The sequence below is a fragment of the Rhipicephalus sanguineus genome, chromosome 6 (assembly GCF_013339695.2).
Source record: "Rhipicephalus sanguineus isolate Rsan-2018 chromosome 6, BIME_Rsan_1.4, whole genome shotgun sequence".
Lineage (NCBI taxonomy): Eukaryota > Metazoa > Arthropoda > Arachnida > Ixodida > Ixodidae > Rhipicephalus > Rhipicephalus sanguineus.
The window spans coordinates 131,267,496-131,292,935 of NC_051181.1; the positions used below are offsets into that span (position 1 = coordinate 131,267,496).

General features: G+C 47.2%; 1 protein-coding gene across 6 annotated transcripts in view; it reads left to right on the plus strand.

Moving 5' to 3' along the window:
- The first annotated feature begins 583 nt into the window (after nt 1-583).
- LOC119397553 (Down syndrome cell adhesion molecule-like protein 1 homolog) overlaps nt 584-25,440 on the plus strand; it is a 47,617-nt gene continuing 22,760 nt past the window's right edge. The window contains exons 1-5 of one of the 6 annotated variants that reach the window (XM_049417097.1): nt 18,985-19,430; nt 20,324-20,602; nt 21,427-21,546; nt 22,599-22,763; nt 24,115-24,262. In XM_049417097.1, coding sequence (XP_049273054.1) covers nt 19,319-19,430; nt 20,324-20,602; nt 21,427-21,546; nt 22,599-22,763; nt 24,115-24,262 — 824 coding nt within the window. In that variant the 5' untranslated portion in view covers nt 18,985-19,318. Of the gene's footprint in view, nt 744-4,900; nt 4,921-6,253; nt 6,349-8,275; nt 8,441-10,505; nt 10,671-18,984; nt 19,431-20,323; nt 20,603-21,426; nt 21,547-22,598; nt 22,764-24,114; nt 24,263-25,440 lie in introns of those variants that run through there. The other 5 variants (XM_049417100.1, XM_049417102.1, XM_049417101.1 and 2 more) reach the window with 5 other exon arrangements.

A 25,440-nucleotide genomic window follows, 5' to 3' on the forward strand; every position in this document is an offset into this window, starting at 1 on the left:
GATACGCTACAGCATGCGGACGGCTTCTCTGGATTCTGCTGGTACAATTTGCGAATTCAGGAAAGTGGCAGTGCTTGGCACTTCCACTTTTCTGTTCCAAAAATCATGCATTCACATTACTAAACATTATCGTTGCTGAGTTACATGCTTGTAAAGTGACTTCAACGTGAGTGCGACGACATAACCACGTTGACACAGTTCACCGACATTGTGAACGTGGACATCCGAACGCATGCACAGATTCAGTGTCACTTTAGCGGCTTATTGTTGTGTAGTTGCGTTGGTGGTGCGTGAAACTTGACACTATACCACTGCTACGTTTAACAAAAAAATGTGTACAACACGCCTTGATACAACGTTATTTACAGCTCCACCCGAATGGAAGCGAGAGCCAATGGACAAGTCCGGAGTGGTCGGAAGCACAGTGCGCATCGACTGCCTTGGCTCAGGCTCACCGTCTCCGAGAATGAGCTGGCACATCGTACGAGGTAAGCTGCGCGTGTTCCATCAATTCAGTCCTAAATGTATGAATAGGCCGCTTAAACGTTTCGCTCTAAAACTTCGTGCAGGCGACGGCCTCCGGCAAAGTGTCAGCGATGCGATTCCATCAAGAACTACAGTGTATCCGAACGGAACCCTCGTCCTCCACGAACTGGACAAAACTGACAGCAGACAGTACACATGCACTGCCGACAATGGGGTGGCTCCTGTGCTAAAGAAAACGATTACACTGAAGATAAACGGTAAGAGCAGCAACCGGCAAAGAATGACAACAATCTACCGCATACCTTTACTCAGTCGGACATGCTCTGTCACTGTTTAATATGCACTGTTATGGCGACGCAAGTTTTTGACTCTAACGGCGGCCGAGGTCCCCTGATATTGCATTCCAAGAACTGTTTACTTTCCCACCTCTACTCCCAGAAAGCCGGGAACCAATGACTCGCCATTATCAGACGCACGTCATCGCTTCATTTTCATTTTTGCATCCATTACGAAGCTTGTTTTCATTCGAACTCGACCAATCGAAGGGTAGGGAGAGGGGCCGCGGTAATACTTGACCCCCCCCCCCCCCAACCCTAATTGACCCATCTCACGCCGATGTATAGAAGTGACTTCCATCTTTAGCGATCCTCCTCCCAGTTCCTCTCATTGCGCTCCGTAGTGCGTGAAAACTTTTTCAGTATACCACAGGAAGATCGCAAGACGAGGCGATTCCCAACAATGTTTCAACGACGCTCCATGTATATACGCGCTCTCGGGGTGTTCTCTACGGGAAACACGTTGCGTTTGCCGCAACACACTACACTGTCTTAACGCGCATAGTAAGACAGGTGATGAAACTATCCCACTAAATCCACGAGGAATACTCCAGTAATTAATAAAAACCGCGTCGACGTACAGAACAGGCCGAAAGCGAATTTGTACTGGCCCGATTCACGCGCAAAGCCTCCTGGGCGTCTCCAATGTTCCCTGCAGTCGACGACATGTGGCGCACCGTGTCTGTTAAGCGAGAGTATACGCGATCAAGCCGACACTTGAAAAACGCCATTCGCAATTATTTACCAGTGATCCGGGCGACGTCGAATTGCCACACGGCTGCAGGAGACACGCTCGGGCGTCAGGAGGATACCTCCAAAGTGGAATGCCTCGATCAGTGATGGTTTGCCTAAAAGCAACGGCAGCGCTGCACCTTCTACTTGCTTGCATTCCATGCATCAGAGCGAGCAACATCAAGGGTAAGTTATTTTGAAGCCGCGCTCGCTGGTCAATTGTGCGATTGAAAGCCTTGTCCTTTCGAACAAAACATCGCAGTTACTCCGAAGATCATCGCTTTCTCGTTCGCTGGAACCGCGAAGCCCGGAAACAATGTCCGAACGACGTGCTTCCTGGCGGAAGGCGACATGCCGGTCACTTTCACCTGGCTTCGCAACGGCGTGGACGCCTCGAACTCGAAGAATGTGCACATCGTGTCGCACAGCGACTTCTCCGTGCTCAGCATCAACCCGGTGGACGGACAGAGCGCCGGAAACTACACTTGCATAGCGAAGAACCGTGCAGGCTTCGACAGCTTCACGGCATTTCTCGACGTTGAAGGTAAGCGCCGCTGATTTCGGTATCCGAGCTCATTTCTGTGTTCATGGCGATTTTGATGGAAACGGAGGTTTAACATAATAATATAGCAGTGCTGAAAAAGCACTGCGACTACTTGAAGTGTATGTGTTAATGAGCACGAAGATGAGGTGAAACTAGGCAGCCAGAGGCACTGTGCTGAATGCCAGTGATGCAGCTAGATAAAATGAATATCACTGAATACGTTGCTTTACATAATCAATTCAATGTTGATGAACTCGAAATCTGACATCTGAAAGTAGTATTCTAGGGATAGAGTAGAACTTTTATCGCACATATGTTTTTAATTATATAACAATAATCGGTGGGGTGTTACGTCACAAAACTACGATATGATTATCAAGTACACAGGCATCTAGCATTTCGGCTCCATCGAAATGTGGCCGCCGCGGCCGGGATTCGATCCCGCAACCTTCGGGTCAGCAGTCGAGCACCATAACCACTTGACCAACGTGGTGGTTCACGTATACGCTTCCGTGGGAACGGGGCACGGAAGAACAAATAACCTCGAATATTCAGAAGTAGCAGTGTTAGGAACAAATGAATGCACAAGCACTGGCTCCAGGAAATCTTGTCTCAAGTAGCCCACATTTTCTTCCAGCACCTCCAAGCTGGTTACGTGAGCCTCAAGACATGGGAGGAAAACTCGGCACTATGCTCGTGATCCAGTGTACAGCGTCAGGCTCGCCCACGCCAGTCATTCGATGGTTCAAGCTTGAAGGTTCGCTTAGCAGCCGTTTCCTGCTTCCTATTCTCACAAAAGTGGGCGTCACATTTACAATGTCTTCTATCATGTTGTGCAGACGGTGACCCGTCGAACTCGAAGACGACACAGCCCCGTGAAACCGACAAGAACGGGACCCTCGTGATTTCGCATTTGGAAACGCACGATGCCGGACGGTACATCTGCGAGGCTGACAACGGCATCGCTCCAACCTTGAGGAAGACTGTCGCCATCAAAGTAACCGGTGCGGTTTCCCCTGCGAATCTAATGCGAAAGTGTTGAGGTATACCAACGCGAGTTTGGAGGGAAAAAAATGGCTCCTTCTCGTCGACCATTAGTGAGTGTACTCTTCTGTAAAAAGAGACTCTCTGCAAACTAACGCCGGCATCTGCCGACATGCGGCGCTTCGTGTCCGTACCGTACAGTAAGTGATGTCGTCTGTGCGTTCGTGTCTACTGTGGCTTTTCCTGCAATGCTTCGAGCCGCGTAGCCAACATGTCGCTTATCCAGGTGGGCATCACCAAACAGACCAAGGCTACCTCTCTCGTATGTGCCTTTTCGTGTAACGTAAAAATTCGCGCACATCTGAACATCGCTGTTCTCGTGCTTCTCCTCCTCCCCACGACTTCACAGAGCAAAGGTGAGCGCTAATGCTGAAGCTTTTTCTTCTCTATGCGAGACAATGTCTGTGCAACGTTACATCGCAATTTCTGCGGGCTATTTTTGCAGATGTTCCCGAAATACGGCCGTTCAGCTTCTCCAAGAACATTCCGGTCGGCGGCAAAGCCCTCGTTACGTGTTTGATAACGTCCGGAGTCCAACCTGTGACCTTTTCGTGGTTGAAGGATGGTCAGTCGTTGCACACGGTTCAAGGAACACGACTGAAAGCGGACCCGGACTATTCCGTACTCCTTCTGGAGCCCGTGTTGCCTTCGCACGTCGGGAACTACACTTGCATCGCGAAGAACAAGTTCGGCTTTGACAGCTACACAACCACATTGGAAGTAGAGTGTAAGTACATCCAACTAACTAGAACAAGCTGGTCATGTAAACAATAACGAAATTAATGGAAGATCAGTGAAAGCTATGTTTACGTTATGCTGTTTGCCGTGACTTTGTGTGTTTACTTTCGGCAGCTTCACCAACGTGGAAAAAAGTGTCCGGAGACATCTCAGTTGTTCTGGGCGGCACGCTGGTCGTTGAATGCTTAGCCTCCGGCTTTCCGCATCCAACGATAACTTTCAGAAAGACGACGCACAAGCACGGTACGTTTTGTTATTCCTCAATACCTTTCTCAATAGTTCATACAAGTGGCAACGGTCGGCCCACAAGTTGTCATTGATTCTGCCATTGCACTCTGCGGAGCCGGTGCCAAGTACACAAGATCGCACCTCAGCTCTATCATGTGGTTTAAGTTGAAACCAGTTTGTTCCCTCTGTTTCGCTGTTCAGGTTTCGCATAAGAAAAATGTCACGACCTGCAGGAGAAATTCATCTCGGTCATAGTAAGGTACAACAGAGGATTCTACTCGTGAACAGCACATCTAAGAGCTTTGCCAGCACGCGGCCAATTTAGGTTGGTTCGTTTACGGGTTTTAACATCCCAAATCAACTCAGGCTATGACAGACGCCTTATTGAAGTGCTCCGGATAACTTCGACCACCTGGAGTTCTTTAACTTGCACTGAGATCGCACAGTACGTGGGCCTCTAGCATTGCGCCTCCATCGAAACGCGACCGCAGCGGCCGGGATCGAACCCGCGTCTTTCGGGTCAGCAGCCGAGCACCGTAACCACTAGGCCACCGCTGCGGCCCACCCATATTTTATGAAAACGCTGCGTACCGTTGCTTTCAAATGTGATCGTATTGCTCAGCTTTACGTCTTCTTCTGCTATTACAGAAAAACCTTTAGTCACGCAAGTGGACAACGACCGGACCACTGTTCATCGCAACGGCACTGTCATTATCACACAATTATCGCTGGGGGACAGTGGAGAGCACACCTGCGAAGCTGAAAATGGTGTACCACCAAGCATACGACATATCTTCAAAGTCTCCGTAAACGGTGAGACGACGCTTCAACCAAAAATGGCCGGTTGTAGGCACACACACGGCCACTTCGCGGTACAACTCTGAACTCGCTGGCATGGCATGTTCCAGGCTTTTCAGTAACTGAACTTGCGTATTCTTACAGCAACCTGGACATTTGAATTAGAACGACGACAAAAAGCAAGGTGTACGAATCGAAAAGCTCCAGAAAGCCGTTTCGTCAAAACAACTTCCAAAATAGGCATCTGTAAAATCGCGGTTCTCGGCAAAGAAGCAGCGTAGTTTGGCATGCGCACACAGTGTGTCGCGATCAGTCCGTTATTGCACGCTAAGTTCGAACGTCGTCGCTAGAGTGCGCATGAGCTGCGTTCTTTTCCTTCTCCCTGCGCTCTTTTATTCGCTTGGTTATAGACGCCTGCAAAATGCATACACACCGACGTAAGTCCGGCTATTAATTAAGTTGTCAGAATGTGACCATCACCGACATACAGAACTGACCATGCACATTTGAGAGCGTCCAGCAAGTTCTGTACTTCTCGTTACAAAAGGAATAGCCCAAGGCGTCGACGAATATGACTTCAACGCTCATCATTTCGGCCCTACTAGCAATAGGATGGCCAAGCCTTCACGCCGGTAAGTGAATATTTGGTCAGGTGGCCAACTTGCTATATGTTGCACGAAATTCCAATATCCTAAATTACGTCTCCTGCTCTCTCATTTTCTCTCAGCGACAACCGAAGTTCCGAAGCTTCAGCCATTCGTGTTTCCTGGCTCAGTGAAGCCAGGTTCTCGCATATCGGCCGTGTGCATGACAACATCGGGCAGCGATCAAGTCACGATAACCTGGCTCAAGGACGGGAACGACGTAACCGCCGCAAAAAATATATTCGTCGAGACGAAACGAGGCGTTTCGATGATCCTCATAGAGCCAGTCGAAGTGTCCAACGCAGGAAACTACACTTGCATAGCGAAGAACCGGGCCGGGTTCGACAGCTACACGGCCGTGCTGGATGTTCAAGGTAAACATCACAAACCAAGACATGTGCGGTAGAACAAGACTTCTCTATTTTACCCCTTATTTCTCCGACAGCTCCACCGTCTTGGAAGAAAACTCCGGCAGACGTGAGGGTAAACATCGGAGAGCGCGCCATATTTGAATGCTTGGCGTACGGCTCCCCACTACCAAGAATCAGCTGGAGGAAGCAAGGAAGTAAGTGAGACGCAGCCTAAAGTCTTAGATTCACGCACGTTTACAATTTTTCCAAGGAAAACACGGTTATCTTTTTTGTTTGCTTGTTTTCAGGTGCAATAAAGTCAGATTCGAGCGATAACGGCACCTTCGTAATTAACGAAGTTTCCGTTGGAGACGGCGGTCAGTACGTTTGTGAGGCAGATAACGGAATCGCACCCATCGCTACGCACGGATTCACGGTTACCGTGAACGGTGAGATGAACGTCGCTCGCCTTTTTACCTTCTATACTGCGAAATACCGCATTTGCTTTGTTGCTCCAAGAGTTGTGTGAAATGTACTCAAAACTTCTCTAAAACCACTCACCTAATGCAGATATTGCACAAGCAAAACGATGTCAACCAGCAATGTTCAAACAGCGTCAATCAGCGGCGAGTATACATACGCATCGTACTGCTCTCATAACGTATACAAGCGCCATTCGTTTGCAAAACCCCAAAGGCCTGACACTCTGACAAGAGTTCCGATGCGATCACGAACAATATCGCCTACGATAATGCATCAGCTCTTTGTGTTGCTTCAACACACAAACAGCAAGCTAGTAACGCGATTTAAAAATGGACGCTTTCTTACATCTTTAGGTAGTAATAACAGTTTTGTGCGATATGTGGCGCCCCTTGTCCACGGACGAATCGTCGCATAAAGCCCCCTGGCAGAGACTCCAAGCACTAATCCAAATGTCTGATCATGGCTGTCAAAGAGAGCCATCGCGTATAGGCTCCCGGTTTGTCTTCGCAAGTTCTTCGACAGGCACAACATGAATCCCCACCCCGAAAAGAGCACGGCGAAGACGAATGTACCGCAGTCGGCTACAGCGCTTCTATTCTACTGTGTCTTCCTGCTCGCCTTCGTGCGCTATTCCGAATGTTCAAGTAAGTTGGAGCTTTATTTGCCCCCACAATGCATGTTCTTTACGAATGTTAACGTTTAACAACAGAAATTTTCAGCAAAACACGTCGACTACGTGAAAAAAACCTCAGCACATCCGAGCATTATGATAGAGCACATGCTTTCGTTGTTCATTTGCAGCCCCGCCGAGAATACGGCCATTCTCGTTTCCCAAGGTAGCGAGTAAGGGTGAGAGAATCAGCATCATCTGCTTGGTCAGCGAGGGAACGCCGCCTTTCTCCTTCTCGTGGTCCAGAGAAGGCAAGGAAGTACAGGCGACAGAGAACGTGAAGCTAAAGGCGGAAACCGAGTATTCACTCATGATTATAAACTCCATTGACGAAAGGAGTGCCGGAAACTACACGTGCATCGTCAAGAACATCTACGGCTTCGACAGCTACTCAGCGTACCTAGACGTGGAAGGTAAGACGCTCATACTGTCACCACTATGTTTAACGAGATCCAAGTTACCTATCAATTTTGAAACTTCCCGAAGACGATGGTTGGAAGTACGTGAACGTCGACGCGTGCGAACATGAAGCTTTTGCATTCCATTAAACAACATTAAGAGAGAGAGAACAAAAAGATGATTGAGGGAAAGATAAGGAGGTTAACCGGTATAGAAGCTTCTGATTTGTCAACCTAGGCGAGGAAGAAGAGAAAAGTAAAATGGAAACACCACCAAAAAAATTAAGCAAGATTAAAATTCGTTAATATGTGTTAAGTGGCGCAACATAGCTCCAGTCACTTTTACGCCATTAAACCCGAATTATAGAATGTAAACACGTGCTAAGCAGCCAATCATTCGTATGCTTCAATAATTATATGAACTCGTGGCTCTATTACAAGACAACTGTCAGTTACGTACGAGACAGCGCAAAAGGAGCCAGCTGAGCCCGCAACACAGGTCTAGCAGAGCTGTTTCGGCCACGAAAAGTGATGTTATTTATGATGCATGTTTTAACGTAGGAATCATGCCATAAATATTGATATTTTTTTCCCTTCAGCACCGCCTGCGTTCAAGAAAACTACGCCCGACACCAACGTCGTCCAAGGCGGCAGCGTCACCCTCAGCTGCCACGCCACCGGCTCACCAAAACCCACAATAAGCTGGTCAAAACCGTCAGGTACGTATACGATTTTGCTACGACAGCCATCATCCAATAGGAATTACGGGTGTACAAACCTCTGCGAATCCCCTTTGCGTACTGACACAATAACATAATGCAGGCACTGCCGGGGAGACCACTATTCCTGCCACAGATCCACGAATGCTGGCTTCTCCTAATGGCACACTAATCATAGAAGACGTCACCGAAGACGACGCTGGGAAGTACACCTGCAAGGCCGCTAACGGCATCGGATCTGTCAGCCACTCGCTGTACTTGCACGTACGGGGTATGAAGCGACGCCTATATTTCCATGGTTGAGGCTTAATTGTGTTACATAATCCGCTGCATAGCGTGCAAGGCACCGGTCGAAGAGGCAGACGGGACAACAATACACGGCGCTTTGTGCCGCGCTGCGTACTGCCACCTGTGCGAGTTTACTACTTGACGATATACACTTAACATCGATTCTGCACCGTTAGTTCTGTTTTTTAGACAGCCAATGCTCTATCAAAGAGTATCAACCAGTGCCCGTGATCATCGCTGCATGGAACGGAGGCTTTCCGTGTACTACATGTTCAGCTTCTCGCACGAAGCCAGCACACACAGTTCGTTCACAAAACTCGATGCTACACGCTGTGGTTTTAAAAATGCACGACAAAAGCACGCGATCACAGTGATATGGTCCTGTTGGTATAATCACGTAAAGAGACCACTCCAAATATAGAGGGATTTTCAATATTCGACCAGTAATAACCGTTTTACACGACATGTGGCGCCTCTTGTCCACACGCCAGGGGTCGAAGAAAAGCCCCCTGGCAGCGACTGTAGGCACCAAAGCCACTGACTAACCATGGTTGTCGTAGCAGGCCACGACACATAGGTTGTTTTCACTAAGTTCCCAACGACACACCTCGAAAGCTCACGGGCACGGAGGCACAACCGAGATGGACGTACACCGTATTCTGTCGAAAGCCACGCTCTTCGCATCGTTTTTGTTGCTCTACATCTGCACAAGCTGCATCGAGTGTTCAAGTAAGTTCCACGTCTGTTTACCGCACAATAGATGATTTCCGTTGCCCTGATCATAAACGGCACAAATTAAACGCTGTACCACGTCTAGGACATCGTGCTGAATGCAAATATAAGCATGCAGAACAGCAAGATGGCTAGCTGCACGCTTATGCTCTGGTTTGTTTTGTTTTGCAGCCCCTCCGAGGATAAAGCCATTCTCGTTGCCCAAAGTAGCCAGCAAAGGCGAAAAAATCAGCATCGTGTGTTTAGTCAGTGAAGGAACACCGCCGTTTTCTTTTTCCTGGTCGAGAGACGGCAAGGAACTGCAGACTACAGAAAACGTGAAAGTGAAGGCGGAGCCCGAGTACTCCGTGGCTTTCATCAACTCTGTCGACGAGAAAAGCGCCGGAAACTACACCTGCATCGTAAAGAACATATTCGGCTTCGACAGTTACTCGGCCTACCTGGATGTCGAAGGTAGGTTTGCTGTTTCTATTCAACGGCTTCCCGATTTTGTGCACATTATAAGGTTACGCATAAGCCGCCAGAAACGAACCATGGAGGGCTTTTCCGCTCAATACAATCCGGTCTCAACACACCTGAACGACGATAATGATTCTAATATTTAAAAGTGAATTTGGCAAGCATTTGTGCATCCAGTGGTTCATCTCTCTCGTTGCTTTGCAGTATCTCTCCTCGACGCAATTATAATTTCACTCTTCCTGTGTCCCAGCAATATAAATCTTGTCAGATTAGTCTGTGCTGCCTATCTACCAGTCGATTCGTAGTCGACCATATACAGCGCATTTGGTTTTGAACTGCGCGAGATTGAACAAGCAGCCATCTAAGAATAAAAGAAGCTTTGTTGTGGTAGTTATCGCTTTCGATAACACGGCAACTTGCTTCCTGGCCTGAACAAAGTCGCGAAGGACGAAGCATAAAAGAACAGCCAGCGAAGGTGCGAGGTATTCCTGCAATAAATTCTGCAACACACAATAGAGAAGAGATGCTGTCGAAAGACGAGTAATAAATTGTTGTGATGAATTAAATGTACTGTCCACGTTCAAACGGAAATACGAAGTCACGACCATTTCTCCTGCTTTACGCAGCGCCACCCGTGCTGAAGAAAACAACGCCCGACACGAACGTTGTTCAAGGAGGCAGCGTTACCCTGAACTGTCAAGCTACCGGTTCACCGAAGCCTACAGTAAACTGGTCAAGGTCGTCAGGTATGACTAGGCAGAAAATTCAATAACCACACATAAAAAAGATTATTAGAAACGCGAGTAAAAGCCTGATATCAGATTCCACTGTCTGAATGACATCTATAAATGCAGGAACAGCCGGAGAGGCGGCCGTTCCTGCTGCCCAGGCCCAGATGCTGGCTTCACCAAACGGCACACTGCTCATAGAAGATGTCGTAGCTGAGGACGCCGGAAAATACACATGCACGGCCCAGAACTCCATAGGATCCGTCAGCCACTCGATGTACTTGCACGTGCGGGGTATGAAGTGACGACTCTACTTGCCGCAAACACCGTTCACTACAGCATGAAACACCGCTCTTTTCAACTGCCTACATACATCTACACATACGCGACAATACGGCCCTGTTATGTTTGCTTGTCGAAGCTGTGGATGTTCGGTAGATGAGTTCAAAAGTAAACTTCCGGGACTGGAGCTTAAGGCGCCAACTTTATGTTAATCTAGATGGCGTTGTTTTTAGCGAAAACTATAATGTTTAAGAGCATATGCTAGTAGCATTATGAATCATTGAACTGCCTACTTTGCTATTCCTAAAGTAGAGAGAAGCGCTGCTTTCTGGGCCCTTCAGACACTACACTGGCACGGCCTGAAAAACGTCGTTGAAAAGCCCTGACCCGTAAGCTGGCCACATTCCTCACAATGAAACAAGGCTTGCGACGTGACAACGCAATATTTACGTCGATAAAACGCATGAACGGGTAACAGCGGCCCTACCTATTCGAGCAAGCAAAAACGCAACTTCGAAAAGCGACGCACTTTTTACACTCAGCACGTAATATCACTTTTCTTCGACATGTGGCGCCCCTTGTCCGTGAGCCAAGGGTCGGAGAAAGTCACCTAGCGTCGAACGCGAGCACTAATACCAGACGGACCATGGCTGTCAAAACGTAACACACGTAGGCATGCTACTTCACATTTTTTCAACGAAAGCAACATGAAAGCCAAGGTGTGCAAAAACATGAGAGCGGTTCTTCTACGATCGACAACACTACTGGCGATCTGCGCTTTCCTGGACGTAGGGATACGCTTATCCTCCTGTTCAAGTGAGTACAACATTTCATGATACAATGCACGTATTGCACTGGCTCATATACAGCTACTAACAACTGTGCATAAAAAAGATAAGAGATCTATGTAGAACAGGTTTGGATAACAATGTCATTACGCTTCATTTTGCAGCTCCACCAACGATAAAGCCTTTCTCATTCGCCAAAGTAGCCAGCAAAGGCGAGAAAATCAGCATCTTATGCTTGGTCACTGAGGGTACGCCACCGTTTTCGTTCTCCTGGTCGAAAGATGGCAAGGAAGTACAGACGACAGAAAACGTGAAGGTGAAGACGGAGTCGGATTACTCCCTGACGATAATCAGCTCCATCGACGAGAGAAGCGCCGGTAACTACACCTGCATCGTGAAGAACATATTCGGCTTCGACACTCACTCGGCCTACCTAGACGTCGAAGGTGAGTTTTCATTGGCTTCTAAGTAAGCGGTTCGAACTCCCAGAAACGTCAGTCGCCTAGTACGAATACGCCTGGATGTAAACGAATGTCATTTGGACGCCCAATAAAATTATTTAGGCTACAAAAAGCATCGAACGACCAACACTCTCTGCCACATTACAAGCAACCCCAACGATACTAAAGGTCTCCCACAAAATTAACGTCAACTATATATAACTTAGAAAAAAAGAGCCTTAAAGTTGTTGAAGACAGTAGGACAAAAATGTCGCGGAAGCACCCTTAGGAAAATTATTGCTGCGTGACGAAAACGAGTATCTTTAAACGTTGGGTCCAGCGACAATCGATACGTTTTATTACTGTTGATCGTACGAACTATAAACCGGTGTGGCACGTTAGACTCAATGCAGACATGCAGAATAAAAGCAACAGAACATATGGTAACTGATGCTCAACGCTGTGGCTTTATCCAGCTCCACCGGTATTCAAGAAAACAACGGCCGACACAAACGTCGTTCAAGGCGGCAGCGTGGTCCTCGGCTGCCAGGCCACCGGGTCGCCTAAACCAACCGTGAAGTGGTCGAGACCATCAGGTACGGTATCTGACAACATATCACAGCGATGAATGAACCTACGCATGACTGGAAAATATCACATAGGTGCGAAAAATATGTATTTACTTGCAGGTGCTGCAGACGAGGTCGCCCTTTCCGCATCCGACTCCCGAATACGGGCATTCCCCAACGGCACAGTGATCATTGACGAAGTCACAGCGGAGGACGCCGGAAAGTATACGTGCAGAGCACACAACGGCATTGGATCAGTCAGCCACTCCCTGTACCTACACGTCCGGGGTATGAACTTGAAACACCGCTAACACAGGAGCAAGTGCAGAAAACTCAAACCACTAAGTAGCAGTGCAAGCCACTTGGCAGATGTTACAAAGGATCACACAGCACACTCGGTCCATGCCCGTCCATCTCATTCTACATCTATTTGCACTGAGTCAATCATACGTTTTACGGAATTCCTTTTTTTTTTCTTTTTTTCCACAATGGAATCGACACGATGACACTTCATCGCGTTCCGGGCGCATGCCGCCTTTTCGAAGCCCAACCAACCAAGAACCATGAACACACTTCACGCCCAAAGGAATATTTATAACATACGACCAACCAAAATACCGAAGTTGGTTTGTATAGCAGGAGGAATTTTACAGCCAGCCTGCATTGCTTAAAAAGCAACAGGCAACTGAAGCACTTGAGAGTAAGCAGGGCTTGAAATCGGCCTACTTAGCGTAACTTCACTTAATATGGCGCTGTGACGCGCACTGTTATACATAAAGTTGGTTAAAAGAGAGATAAAGAGAGACGATAACTTCGCGAGTAATAATATTTTAAACATATCTACACTAACATGAAGGTGCTTTCGGTGATCTCTAAATCACTGCAAATGCAAAACAACACCCACGTTCACCTGATCAGGCTGAAAGCTCCCGCTTTTTGCGCGCATACAACGCGCGCATGACCCAGCACCGAGCGACACCGAATGTGTTTCGTCTCCTTGCGACTGTTACGGCGAAGCGACGCATTCGTCCGCGAAGTGTCGTCTCGGTTTTCGGCAACAAACAGAGGCCGCCGCCACCGTTACGACGTCGCCGCCGTCGTCGTTTTTTTCCCACGTCCTACAAGCAGCGACAATGCGGTTGGCCCGTTCGCCACTGCTGCAAGAGGAACGCTGCCAAGACCCGCGCGCGTGCGTCGCGCGACCGCGTGCTCCGCAAAGACGCCGTCCTTTCCACACCTAATAGGCGCTGCGCTCTTTTTTTCTCGTTGTATGCATACACGAAGTACAGACGCACGCGCACGCCTAATACGAAGGTTCCAGCACGCGCCGCTCGTCATGAGGCTCGTCTCGATCTACCTGTGGTGCCTTTTGGCGACGGTACTCATTGACCACAGCGTCGCGGAAGGTAAGTCTGCATATGCAGTGTTTTCTACCATTTTCACGGATTGTGTCGAATTTTATGCGGCTAATTACTGACCTGCGACCATCCTCCGGTGCGAAAAGGGATGGACAGCCGAGCAAGCAGACATAAATTTGCGTCAATATTTGCATCATGAGTTTACACTACTTAAGTCGATACATAGGCGAGTTGGTACGACGTACTTAGAAGTTGAAGACAGCGCAGAAGACGGCAACCAGTAAAAGAAAGCCACAGACAAGGGTGGCAATGTCGGTGTCTTTCTTTTACTCGTATTCCGTCTTCGGCGCTCTTTTAAATTTCAACGTTTACACTAATTGGCTAAGATTTTGTAGAAGTTTTGATGCGAAGCGGTCTTTTCGAAAGAAACGGGAATCTCAAAAGCGGTATATGGATTCATCTAAAAAAAAAATATTTTGGAGCACTAAAATTGCGAGATGGAGAACAGTCATGAGGTAAAGTAGGTTATAAAGACCATCACATAAAACTAGTTATAATTAAATTTACACTAGAATATTAAATCATTTTCAACGTAATCACTATTGCGGAGTCGTCACAGATTTGGAAAATTAGAGGACCCTGGACGCATGAACCAGCACTACTTAATGTTCTGCGCCCTGTATCGTCGCTTCTATTCTCTGTGCCGTCCTAGCGCTGTTTGCAAATTTCAAATTTCTTAATGTTCGCTTGCACTTGTTACTGATTGCTAACTGTCGTCTAATGTTGGCCAGTATTGCCTACAGTTAGCTGGTCCTGCCGCTTCACGGCGCGACCAGTCAATAGTTCCCACGCACGAAGTTGCCTTTCAGAGAAATTCATCGTGATCTTTTTTGTCGCTTTGAGCTTGCGATACTTGAGCCGGTAATCTCATTTCTTTTTTTTTTTTTTGTCGCGAAAAATGAGAACCAAACAGAATCTCGCACTCAATGAGACTTCTAGACAAGTAATCAGGGATATATTTTGATGCTGATACCAGAAGGAAGCAACAGCCTTAAAAACCAACGCATCCGTTTTTTATTAAGATTGAGGTTTAGCTAGTTGGTCGGTGTTCGTGATGTATTTCCTGCAGAGCTCACGAGCAGGACAAAGGACAGAAGAAAAAAAAAGGACAGAAGAAAACATCCCCTGTTCTCGTTTTTTTTTTCCTCTGTCCTTTGCCCTACTTGTGAGCGCTGTACGAAAATTCGTCATGAACATCTATCTGCGCCGCGAAGAGTGCAGATATCACTTAAGCTTCCCTCACCCAACTCTCTTTCTTGTGGTTTTTCATGTATTTTAGATGAAGGAATGAATTAGTAAGTGACAATATAAATAAATAAATAAATAAATAAATAAATAAATAAATAATTAAATAAATAAATAAATAAATACACTGCATAACCCGAGGCATAGAACCAGGAAAGCGGAAAGGACACTCGACACGTATTGAAATATAGTGGAAGTAAAAGAAAAAGCTGTCGAGAAACAAACAGCACATGATACAGTCGTCGCTTTAAGAAAACAATGTCTCGCCCGTTCCAGACGTGGTTCCTGCAATACAGCAAATAATCGCCTCCACCAAGGTCAACGCCGGCGAGAAGGCGACCGCTGCGTGTCTACTGAAGCGAGGTTCCGAGCGCATGACGTTTCAATGGCTGAGAAGCAACGTGGACGCATCGCTGTTGCCCAACGTGAGGGTGATGCGCTTCGAGGACACTCTGCTGCTGGTCATAGACCCGGCTAGCGCGGAGTCCTCGGGAAACTACACTTGCGCGGCGAGCAACGCACTCGGAAGCGATGTCCAGACAGTCCACATCGAAGTGTCAGGTCGGTACTTAAACGGAAACACTTCCTATTCGAGATATGCACGCGGTAACAAAATTGTGGTGAAATCAATCGACACTCTCTAGAAGTATTTGTGGAAAACCAATTCAATTAATGCATGTTGCAATTTGTACGCAGTTAAAATCAGAAAAGCCATGCCAGTGTTTAACTTGTCCTTCTTTCATGAATGTACCAATGTTTTCTTCGTTCACACGCTATCAATTCTGCAAGCGCGAGAGAAAGAGTGAGTTTGAGAGAAGAGACGAGATACGAAAGCCGTAGAGGTTAACCGGGAGGTAAATATCCAATATGCTGCCCCGCACTGGGCAAGGCGTAAATGGAGAAAGAAACGTAAGGAAGAAAACAAGGAGAGACAGAGATAGGTAGAAAGAAATCGCACACACAAACATACACACACTTTCTTTTGTGAAGATTGTACATACCGGCACATCAATACTGATAGCTCTATTAGTGGTCTAACTATTATTAGTGGCCTAACCAATCATAAGAACAAGACAATAAAACTAATCGTTATGTGTACATGGCGACTGTCTTTCAAGTCACACAATCTGAGGCTTAACAACCTGTACGCATGTTAGACTTTGTACGCCATTGTATCCTGGACACTCAAAGGCTGCATCAAACGCCGTTTCCCAGAACTTGACGTCGCGATAACGGGTTTAAATTTAGCGATCCTTCATGAAATCAGAGGAATGTTTGCTTTTGTTTTCTGTGTTTGTCGCAGTTCCACCTGCTTGGAAGAAAGTGCCCGGAGACACTGAAGTGCGGGAGGGCTACAACAGGAGCTTCCAGTGCATCGCGCTCGGCTCCCCAAAGCCGAATGTCACGTGGTCCAAAAAGGAAGGTGCGTACTTCCTTCTGGTTCACTGCTGCTTTCTCACAGATCGCCATCTGAACACCGTCTACGCTGTGGGAAAGCTTAGGGAAACACCCTTTTTCAAAATATGTTAACGACGAGGCACATAACTGGAAGTCGAAAACTGCTGAGAAAAACATCAAACCTTAGTCTGACAGCGCGAACGCTAAAAGTACAGTTTAAATACTTCGTGCCTACTGAGAAGATCACTCTGGAGGAAACAACCAGAAAGAACGGCTCAACAAAAGATCGGTTCAAAAGCTTCTCGTAAACATTGTCCAGGAGAAAAACTGTCACTAGAACAAAATCCGTGTAATCTAGGAAATGAGAAACTGAAGCACACGATAATGCGGCGACGTCAACAAAATAATAAAAAGCGAAATCGACGAGGGAAAGAGTAGAAGTTTGTATGCCAGAGAATGCGCTTGTTGGGACTTTGTTTCTGGAGAAACCAGCGAACAAAACGAACGGGTCACTGACTTGCTACATGTTATGTGTCTTCACAAGCACCGATCACAGAGTGAAGTGAACAAATTCGGACTGCGGGTATCCCTGCATTGGCCCTTCGACCCTCAGATAAGTGCACACAGCGCTACGGGAGACTAGTAGACTGCAGTAGCCAGCAATTCGTATTGACTGACACAAGCTTGCCGCGCAGTGAAGCGACAGAAATGCAAAAGACAGGTGGCGAAGTCATCTTTTGAACTTTGTAAGAATCTTCGCATGACGTCGCATGTCTCAGTATAGCATGGCCATGAAGAATATACGTTGTATTGAAGATTAATCATATAGCAATCAAAAATGAACAAAGAGCAACCTTTCAAGCTTCCACATTTTCCGGCGAAAAGAGACACGAATGCGCGAAATCAGACTGAAATCGGCGAAGGCAGAGAAAACTACTGTTTCGGCACGAAATTGAAAAAAAAAAAGAGAAAAAATCATCCAGCCTTGATTTTCCCCGCTAATGAGCAATCTTATACCAAGCACAAGCGCAGAGTGACTTCCTAAGGGGAAAAAATGCCATCCATTCAATAGCATCATCTGGACTTCCGCAGCATCAAAGAGCGCGTTGATGCACTTCTCCTTTCCTTTGTCTTTCAAGACGACCATGATCCTTGATCGACTGATGCGCACAGGGATGTCTTCTGTTTCGCCATTAAATGTAAATGTAGCCGTTGGCTATTACTAGTCTAAAAGAGGGCAAAGTATGGTCATATCCACAATAAGAAAAAAAACTACAAACGTTCCGCAGTGTTAAATTTCGGCAGCTTACCGTGACTGAAACTGCGGATGCGGCAGCCGGTGTGCCACGTACACCTCTTTCAAGCACTCGTGGAGAGTCACAGATTCTGCATTCGAGTAAGGCTGTTTTCGTAAGCATTTAAAATAATGACTCGCTACTGTTCCAGTAGTTTAAATTGGAATTAAAACTGCAGGTTTTGTAACCGCCAAAATATTTTTGATGCATCCTTCTTTCCTCTTGCAGAATCACGCGATGGCTGGATGAAAATGAGGGCGGATTCCAGGATTTCGTTCGAAGGTTCGACCATGACCATTATGGACTTCCAACTTTCGGATACTGGCACGTACTCCTGCGTCGCCAGTAACGGCATTGGACCGGGAATCACGGCTTCGTTCCAACTCCGAGTCAACGGTATGGCAAAAAAATCCGACGGGACGAGGCCGTATGCCGTAACTCCGCAACACACAGCCAGTTCTTTTACTAAAACCGATACGGAACACAGATTACCGGACAAACGGGGCCATTTCTAACGCTACACGATCAAAACGATTGACGATGACGGCTTTCCGTACGTAAAATACGCACCGCAGTTAGGCAGTTGGTTCCTAGTATCTTCACGCTCTCATAACGTTGCGCATACCAGGGCTATATTTCGTGTTCTAGTCACCGTATTACATAAGCACCACAGCTATTTGAACGACAACGCTGCGCTTCAACAGTACTTCGCGTTGTAATGCGGCTTCTCGTGTTTGATTTATTTTCTCACCTTCACATTTATCTACATGTACATAAAAATTGTCTTCTGCGTGAAAGCCGTTCTAACAAAAGAGCTCACTCAAGTACTGGCACAATAAAACACCAAGAGAGAAAACGGGGACCCAACATCGGATGCCCACGACGGCGCTTCGCCAACCAACGAAGACATTTCGCGGTGTAACGCGAGCGCTGTATGATAAACGTTGGGAACAAAGACGGTGACATCGTCAACACCATCATAAACAGTGACAAACGCTTCTGCGACGTTGGAAATATTACATACGTATTCGAGTGCAGTCAAATCCAGGCAATTTGACATTTGCGCCGTCTGTTGCCTAGTATGAAAACACAACGCTAGGAGTTACTACCTTTTCCACGAAACACATTCGCGCGCGACTGCATGATCAAAACAAATATTGTGTATATCTAATATTTCGGTTTATAATGTTCCAATTTTTGGTTTCGTCACGTTCTATGCAAATGAGTTAGCAAGTCTACGGACCCAGCGTGAAAGCGTTTGATGCTGGCAACTCCAACGCATCCGCGAACCCAGAGCTCTGCGTACATCCAAGGATATTATACTTTTCTCTCGATGTGTGGCGCCTCCTGTACCGTTGAGAGGGCATCCTGTAAACTGGACGCCTGACGGAGCTCCCTAGAATCCACACTTTCCTGCAGATACAAACATGTTTCGCGTCACATCTGCAGTTACGCGGCTACAAACTACTTGAACCCACCCCGATAAGTCGAGATAAGCTTTTCAAACATGCTGGCGAACGCGAAAGCTCCGGGACGGACGAACGGCGCAATCTTGCTGCAAATAATAGCGACCCTTCATTTTATCATCCACAGCGGTGCCGGCCAAGCAGTCTCGAAAGGTGAGTCCACTTTCCTGCACAGCACGGCTGCTTTATCACGTAGGGTTTTTGCGCGTCTTTGGTTACCACGCATTTTTTTATTTATTCTTTACGGAAAGAAACTGTTACCAAATTACTCCGTGGTACATGTAACAGCCGTGTGGAAGTAAATATACACAATGCATGGGAGTTATTTCATTGGTATGTACAGCTATGCAGGTCACTACACTTCCCACGTCCGCATGTAACAACGAATTCCGAACCGGAGGATTTCGTTCCCGAAAATCGCACATTGGCTAGCTTAATGTTATATCTCTTTGCAGCGAAATTACACGGGAGCCCTGTGATATACTCCGCCTGCGTAAAAACCACCACTGCACTCGAACACAGCAGGAAACAGAGGCTAGCTGGAAGAGATTCATCTCAGACAAAGATGTACAAACACTGACACAAGAGAATGGGATCAGAGTGGCGTTTTGATCGTCTGTTTCCTTTATCATGTGTCCGTGCATGCACGCCTAACTTTTCAACAATGAGTGCCTCGCGTTCGGTTCATAGTCTGAAAAGGCCAAGAAGTAATTCCTAAGGAACATTATTAACATTACTAATCTAAAAGAGCATACATAGTGAAACAAGATAAGTGACGATCGCGACGGTGAAACAAGTTGATGTGCTTTACGCGGCATGCTGCAAACGAACCTGCTTGCTCGAATGTGACGTCATATTTCAAGCACGACATGTAGGCGCAATTTACCCTCATTATTTACTTGAATAAACAAGATGCACAACAACCACAGAAGCGAGGCGATACAGAAAAGGGTGCATCTTCCTCCTGCTGTGGTAGTTGCGCGTCTTGTTTAAGCATGTACCAACTAGCCCAGAAACAAGTTTTACTCATGACCTCTTTGTTTCAGATGCACCCGTGGTGACGCCATTCAGTTTCCCAACAGATCTTTCCGAGGGATCTTCTGCGCAAGTTCTGTGCGCTATTTCGAAAGGGGCACTCCCAGTGTACTTCACGTGGCTCAAAGACGGGAATACCGTCAGTGGAGACAACGTTAAAGTCACCACGTCCGAGCAGTTCTCCGTACTTCAGGTCTTGCGAGTCTCAGCTACAGACGTCGGAAACTACACCTGTTTCGCGAAGAACCTGCAGGGCAGCGGCAGCTACTCAGTCAAGCTGGAGGTTAGAGGTGAGCCTAACGACTACTAAGAATCGCCGCTTGCAGAGATAAGAGACAAGTACGGTACATGTACGAACAAGTATGGCAGACTGGGCACTCTTACAGTGCTCAGGCAACACATTAAGTCGACACTAGTACGAATGAACGCGACTACCGAGCAAATCGTGAGTGAAAAGTTATTTCCTTTTATCAGCAACGGCTGATAAAAGGAAATATTTTGCTGATTACACTGGCTTGCAGGAGCCAAGTAATTCAACACAACAATTTCAAAGCGCAGATAATGATTTCCCACCGTTATGCCATTGGGAAATCCTTACATGAAGCGACTGTCCTAATGTTAAACAACGCAAAGCCTGTCGGTTATCCGCTAACTTCCATCGCACGCATCAACAGCAGAAGAATAAATGTGAAACCGTTGACACGTGCTTATGCATTCAGCCTCCAAGCTTTTTCAAAGATGAAAGCAGCTTTTCCAAGTAACTGCCTAAGCAAAACTACACCCCTTCAGTAAAACATATCCTTCGACCCCTATCTCACACCGTGTACAACCTGGTTAACAACCTTGCCCCTTTGCCTTTCTCTCTCTCTCTCGACCCTTACTCCTTTCCCCAGTGCAGAATATCATACCACTTTTTCTAGACCAGTTAACCTCCCTGCCTTTCCTCTCTCTCCTGTTACCAGTTACGCATGAACTACTTTTTGTTTAAAAGGATGGAAGAGTTGGGGGGGGGGGGGGTCACGCATTCTCATTATGTGGCATTGCTACAAGGCCCTGTTTGTTGAGGTTTTGCGAACCAGCATTGTCACACCTGTTTATATACGTCTTCCCACAGCGCCCCCACGATGGCTGCGGGTTCCCTCCGACGTTTCGGCATTGCTCGGAAGCGAGGCCAAACTGTCCTGCCCTGTCGCCGGCTACCCGACTCCCAAAGTGACCTGGAGCAAGATGACAGGTAGGTACGCGAGGAGCTTAGTCAAGCCTATATTCCCACCGGCTATCGCGCATTCAAAGCGACAGTTCATTCATTTGCGCGCAGCGGGTGTTCCAGAGGCACTGTCGCCCTACTTTAGTGTCGTATGATACCAGTCCTCGGCTCTCGGTTAGTGAAGCCCCGGTAATGCTACAGCGCGAAGATGACCTCAATGGGAGGCGGCATCGATTACAATTCGACCTGCATATTTTGAATAATCACAAAATTTGACCTCGAATGCGACAACGGCCACAAAAAGAAAGCAGAAAAGAAATAAAGCAAATGGCACGTGCTAGCAATGTCCAGAGCCAGACAAGTTCTTGACCAGACAAGTTCTTCACCCGGCGCAGTCCACATACGTTGCATTGCAGTGACACAAGGTCCGTTGAATGCCACTTTGTCATTGTCTCGCCGCAAGCAGGCTTTCATTGTTAGTGGTGTCCAAAGTACGATGAAGCGTTAGCTTTAGCGGCTTGACATCTTACAGTTATGGAAGTTCCTAACGAGATCTTACGACTGTAAGCCAATTTAGAACTGCCGCAACTATGTTGTTTGGTTATTCTTTTCTAGTTCTTTTTTTTCAACTGACAACAAAACAATTACATTGCGGTTATGAGAGCGAAAGAAGGAAACACAGAGGTTGGCCAACGATACAAGGACGTACAACACAAGTTGGATCAGACTCATTTATCCATCAGAAGCCGACAAATTTTGTTTTTTTAACGAGTTGGCTTTCGAAGCGCACTGGTAGCTCAATGCCTAGGTATTTGCTTTGCTTTTTCTTTTTAATAGCCTTCAGTTGCGATAACCATCAGGTGGAGCAATACCGCGCCGTGCGACAACCTTTACTGACCCGCAGGTGCACGCCTATACACAAACTCAAAACCGGACAGTACAGAAATTCGCGTTTATATACTCCAAGAGCTAGAAGAGGGGGAGGGGATGGCGGCCAGCCATGCGGGTTCGATGTTATCGCAAGCGTGCTCGGGTATACTCGCCACGAACTGAGTGTCGACCGCGCTTTTCAATTACAGATGGAAATCGGGCACGGCTGGAAGCGAGCCAGTCTGTGACGCTCGATCCCAGCGGCGTCCTCGTCCTGCACAGCGTGCAGCCTGGAGACCGCGGGGTGTACCTGTGCGAGGCCGACAACGGAGTCGGGGAGCCCATCACGAACAGAGTCAGGCTCGCGCTCAACGGTAAGGCGCCGGTGACGGATCGCCCGTCGCTCGCGGAGCACCGAGACAACGAGAACGATCGCAAACACGACGCTCATTACCACGGAAACGACAATAAACGAGACCCACGCACGCTGCTTTTGCGATGCTGCTGCTTCTTGTCGTTCTTCACATTTTGCGCAAACATCCGCCGATCACGCGCCGAAGGTGTCGTCAACGAAGCTCGACATTGCGTTCCTTTAGCGGCTGTTATTTGTGACGACTAATGCGCAGTTTACTAGGTTGACGAAAGCCTCCAGAAAGTACGATAGTTTTCGATATAAAACCAATAATTTAACCGTCGCCAGACCAACTGGCTTGAATCTTACACTCAATTTGGCTAAGAAATGTTCAGCGCTCTAGGGCAATGTGCTACCCTTGCCGCAGCGGATGTGAATGAACATGGCGTTTTCGCCAAAGCCACTGCAACCAGAGCTAAAAACGAATGTGCTGCTGCGCAAGCGCAGCATTCAGCAAAAGAAAAAACAAGTCACAAGGTCTCTCATGCACTCGCCTAAGACGTCTAGAAGGCGACAGCCATCTTCTTTTTCTTAGCAAATGAAGCCGCCCCCCACAAGTATAATACAAGTAGAGGTAGACAGGACGGGTGCAGAAAAACCCTGCGTAGTTTTATTTCAGTTTCATTGTCGTATCAACTAGCCCATCAACGCACTTGAGTTCTCAGTCGATTGTCTTGATCCCTAACCCCATCCGAAAGCTTTCTGTATCTATAACGTAGTTTTGCACTGCCTCCAGTATCGGAGGCCTTTGCGCGCTTTGTGCACCTCACATGGTTTTGCACTGCCTCCGTGACCGGTCCACCCTTTGACCAAGCAATGCCGTTCGATGGCGTCATCACGTGGCGTTACGTTATGTGACGTCATGATGACACCACACGTTTTGACAATCTGCGACGTCATGATCACGTCTTATGGTGACGTAATCGTGTGATTTTTCGCATCACTGGTGTTGACACCGACGGTCAATTTTCGCGTTTGATGAGGCATGTAAGGCTTTCGCCTTCAAGCAAAAAAAAAAGGAGGGGGGGGGGTGTTGTGGAGAATGTCAGCTACTGGCCCGGTATGAAGATACAGATGTGGAAAAAGAATGCATGTGTTCATCGATAAACTATTAAACTCCTTTCTCTTTTTCAGACAAAAGCAGCCGCTACAGAATTACCATTGAAGAAACAAGGCAAACTGACTGTTTACCTTAAAGTAACATCGTCGTGGCGTTGATTGAAACGGCAATGTTTCCGTTCATTCCTGTTGCGAAACTCTTGAGGATGCAGCGAAAACGAGCTTCGCTCTCTCGCTATCCTTCTCACGCGCAGTGCCGGCGAGGTTCGAAGAAAAGTCGACCGTGGTGACCGCGAGACGGACCGAGGTGACCCGGATGAAGTGCCAGGCCACGGGTGACCAGCCACTCTCCATCGCCTGGTCAAAGGGCAGCGTCAAGCTGGACAAGAGAACCAGCGCCAGGTAATGTCGCCAGAAACGCTGACATCTTTTAGAAATACAAGTGAATTCACCCAGGCCGGACGCAGACGTTCCTCATTCTTTCTACAAAAACATATTTTTTTTTACTCACAGGAACCCTTATGCAATCGCCTAAGACGACTCGAAGGCGACAGCCATCTTCTTATTTTTCTTCTCAGTCGATCTATTGATCCTCCCCCGCCCCCCTCCGAAAGCTTTCTGCACCTAACGTGGTTTTGCACTGCCTCGAAGATCGGAGGCATTGCAAGCTTTCTGCTCTGCACCTTGTTTTGCGCTGCCTCCGTGATCGGCCCACGTTTGACCAAGCGACGACGTCATGTGATGACGTAATCATGTGACGTCACAAATGCCGGCGATCTGCGACGTCATCACGTGATGATGATTTCTTGCATCACTCCTGTTGACGCCGCCGAGGCGGGACGCCAACTCCGACGGTCAATTTTCCTGTTCGATGAGGCATTTAAGGCTTTCGCATTAAAAATAAAAAAAGAACATTAAGATACGAATTTTACAAACTGCGTAGCTTTAGTTATAATCTCCAGTAACACCAGTCATCGTCCATAAACACCAACAGACTATGAGGCTAAGTATAGGGGACGTTATTTGCAGTCTTTTAACTGTATTGTAGAAATTATCATATAAACCTATGACATAAATTTGTATCATAATTACTACAACACAGTTAAAAGACTACAATTAACGTCTCCATACCTTTCTTAGCTTCATTGTCTGTTGATTTTCATTAAGGTTGCGTCTCACAAAGAAAAACGAGCCCTTAAAATTCCCCTTCTTTCATTCAGTCATCATGAAGTGCTTTGCTGTCGAAGCTTCTTTGTTTGTTGTCGAAGCTTCTTTGTTCGGATATCATGCAATACTGTGATGTTTCCCGGCTGTTTGTGCGTTCTGTGCGCTAATTAACCATTCCATCAGATGCGTTCATTTGCATCAGTATGTAAACATAACAGCGCGGCGTTTATCACGCTGCAATGTCAGTACGCTGCCGTAAGGGGGTTATCAACCCACGATAACACTTTACTTTTAGCACGTCTTCTTTTTCTCTCCACTATTCTCCCCCTCTCTCTTTTCCCCGTTTCCCTTATCCCTTCATGTAAAATAGCAGACCAGAAGCTTCTCTTCGGTTTCACCACCTTATACCTACG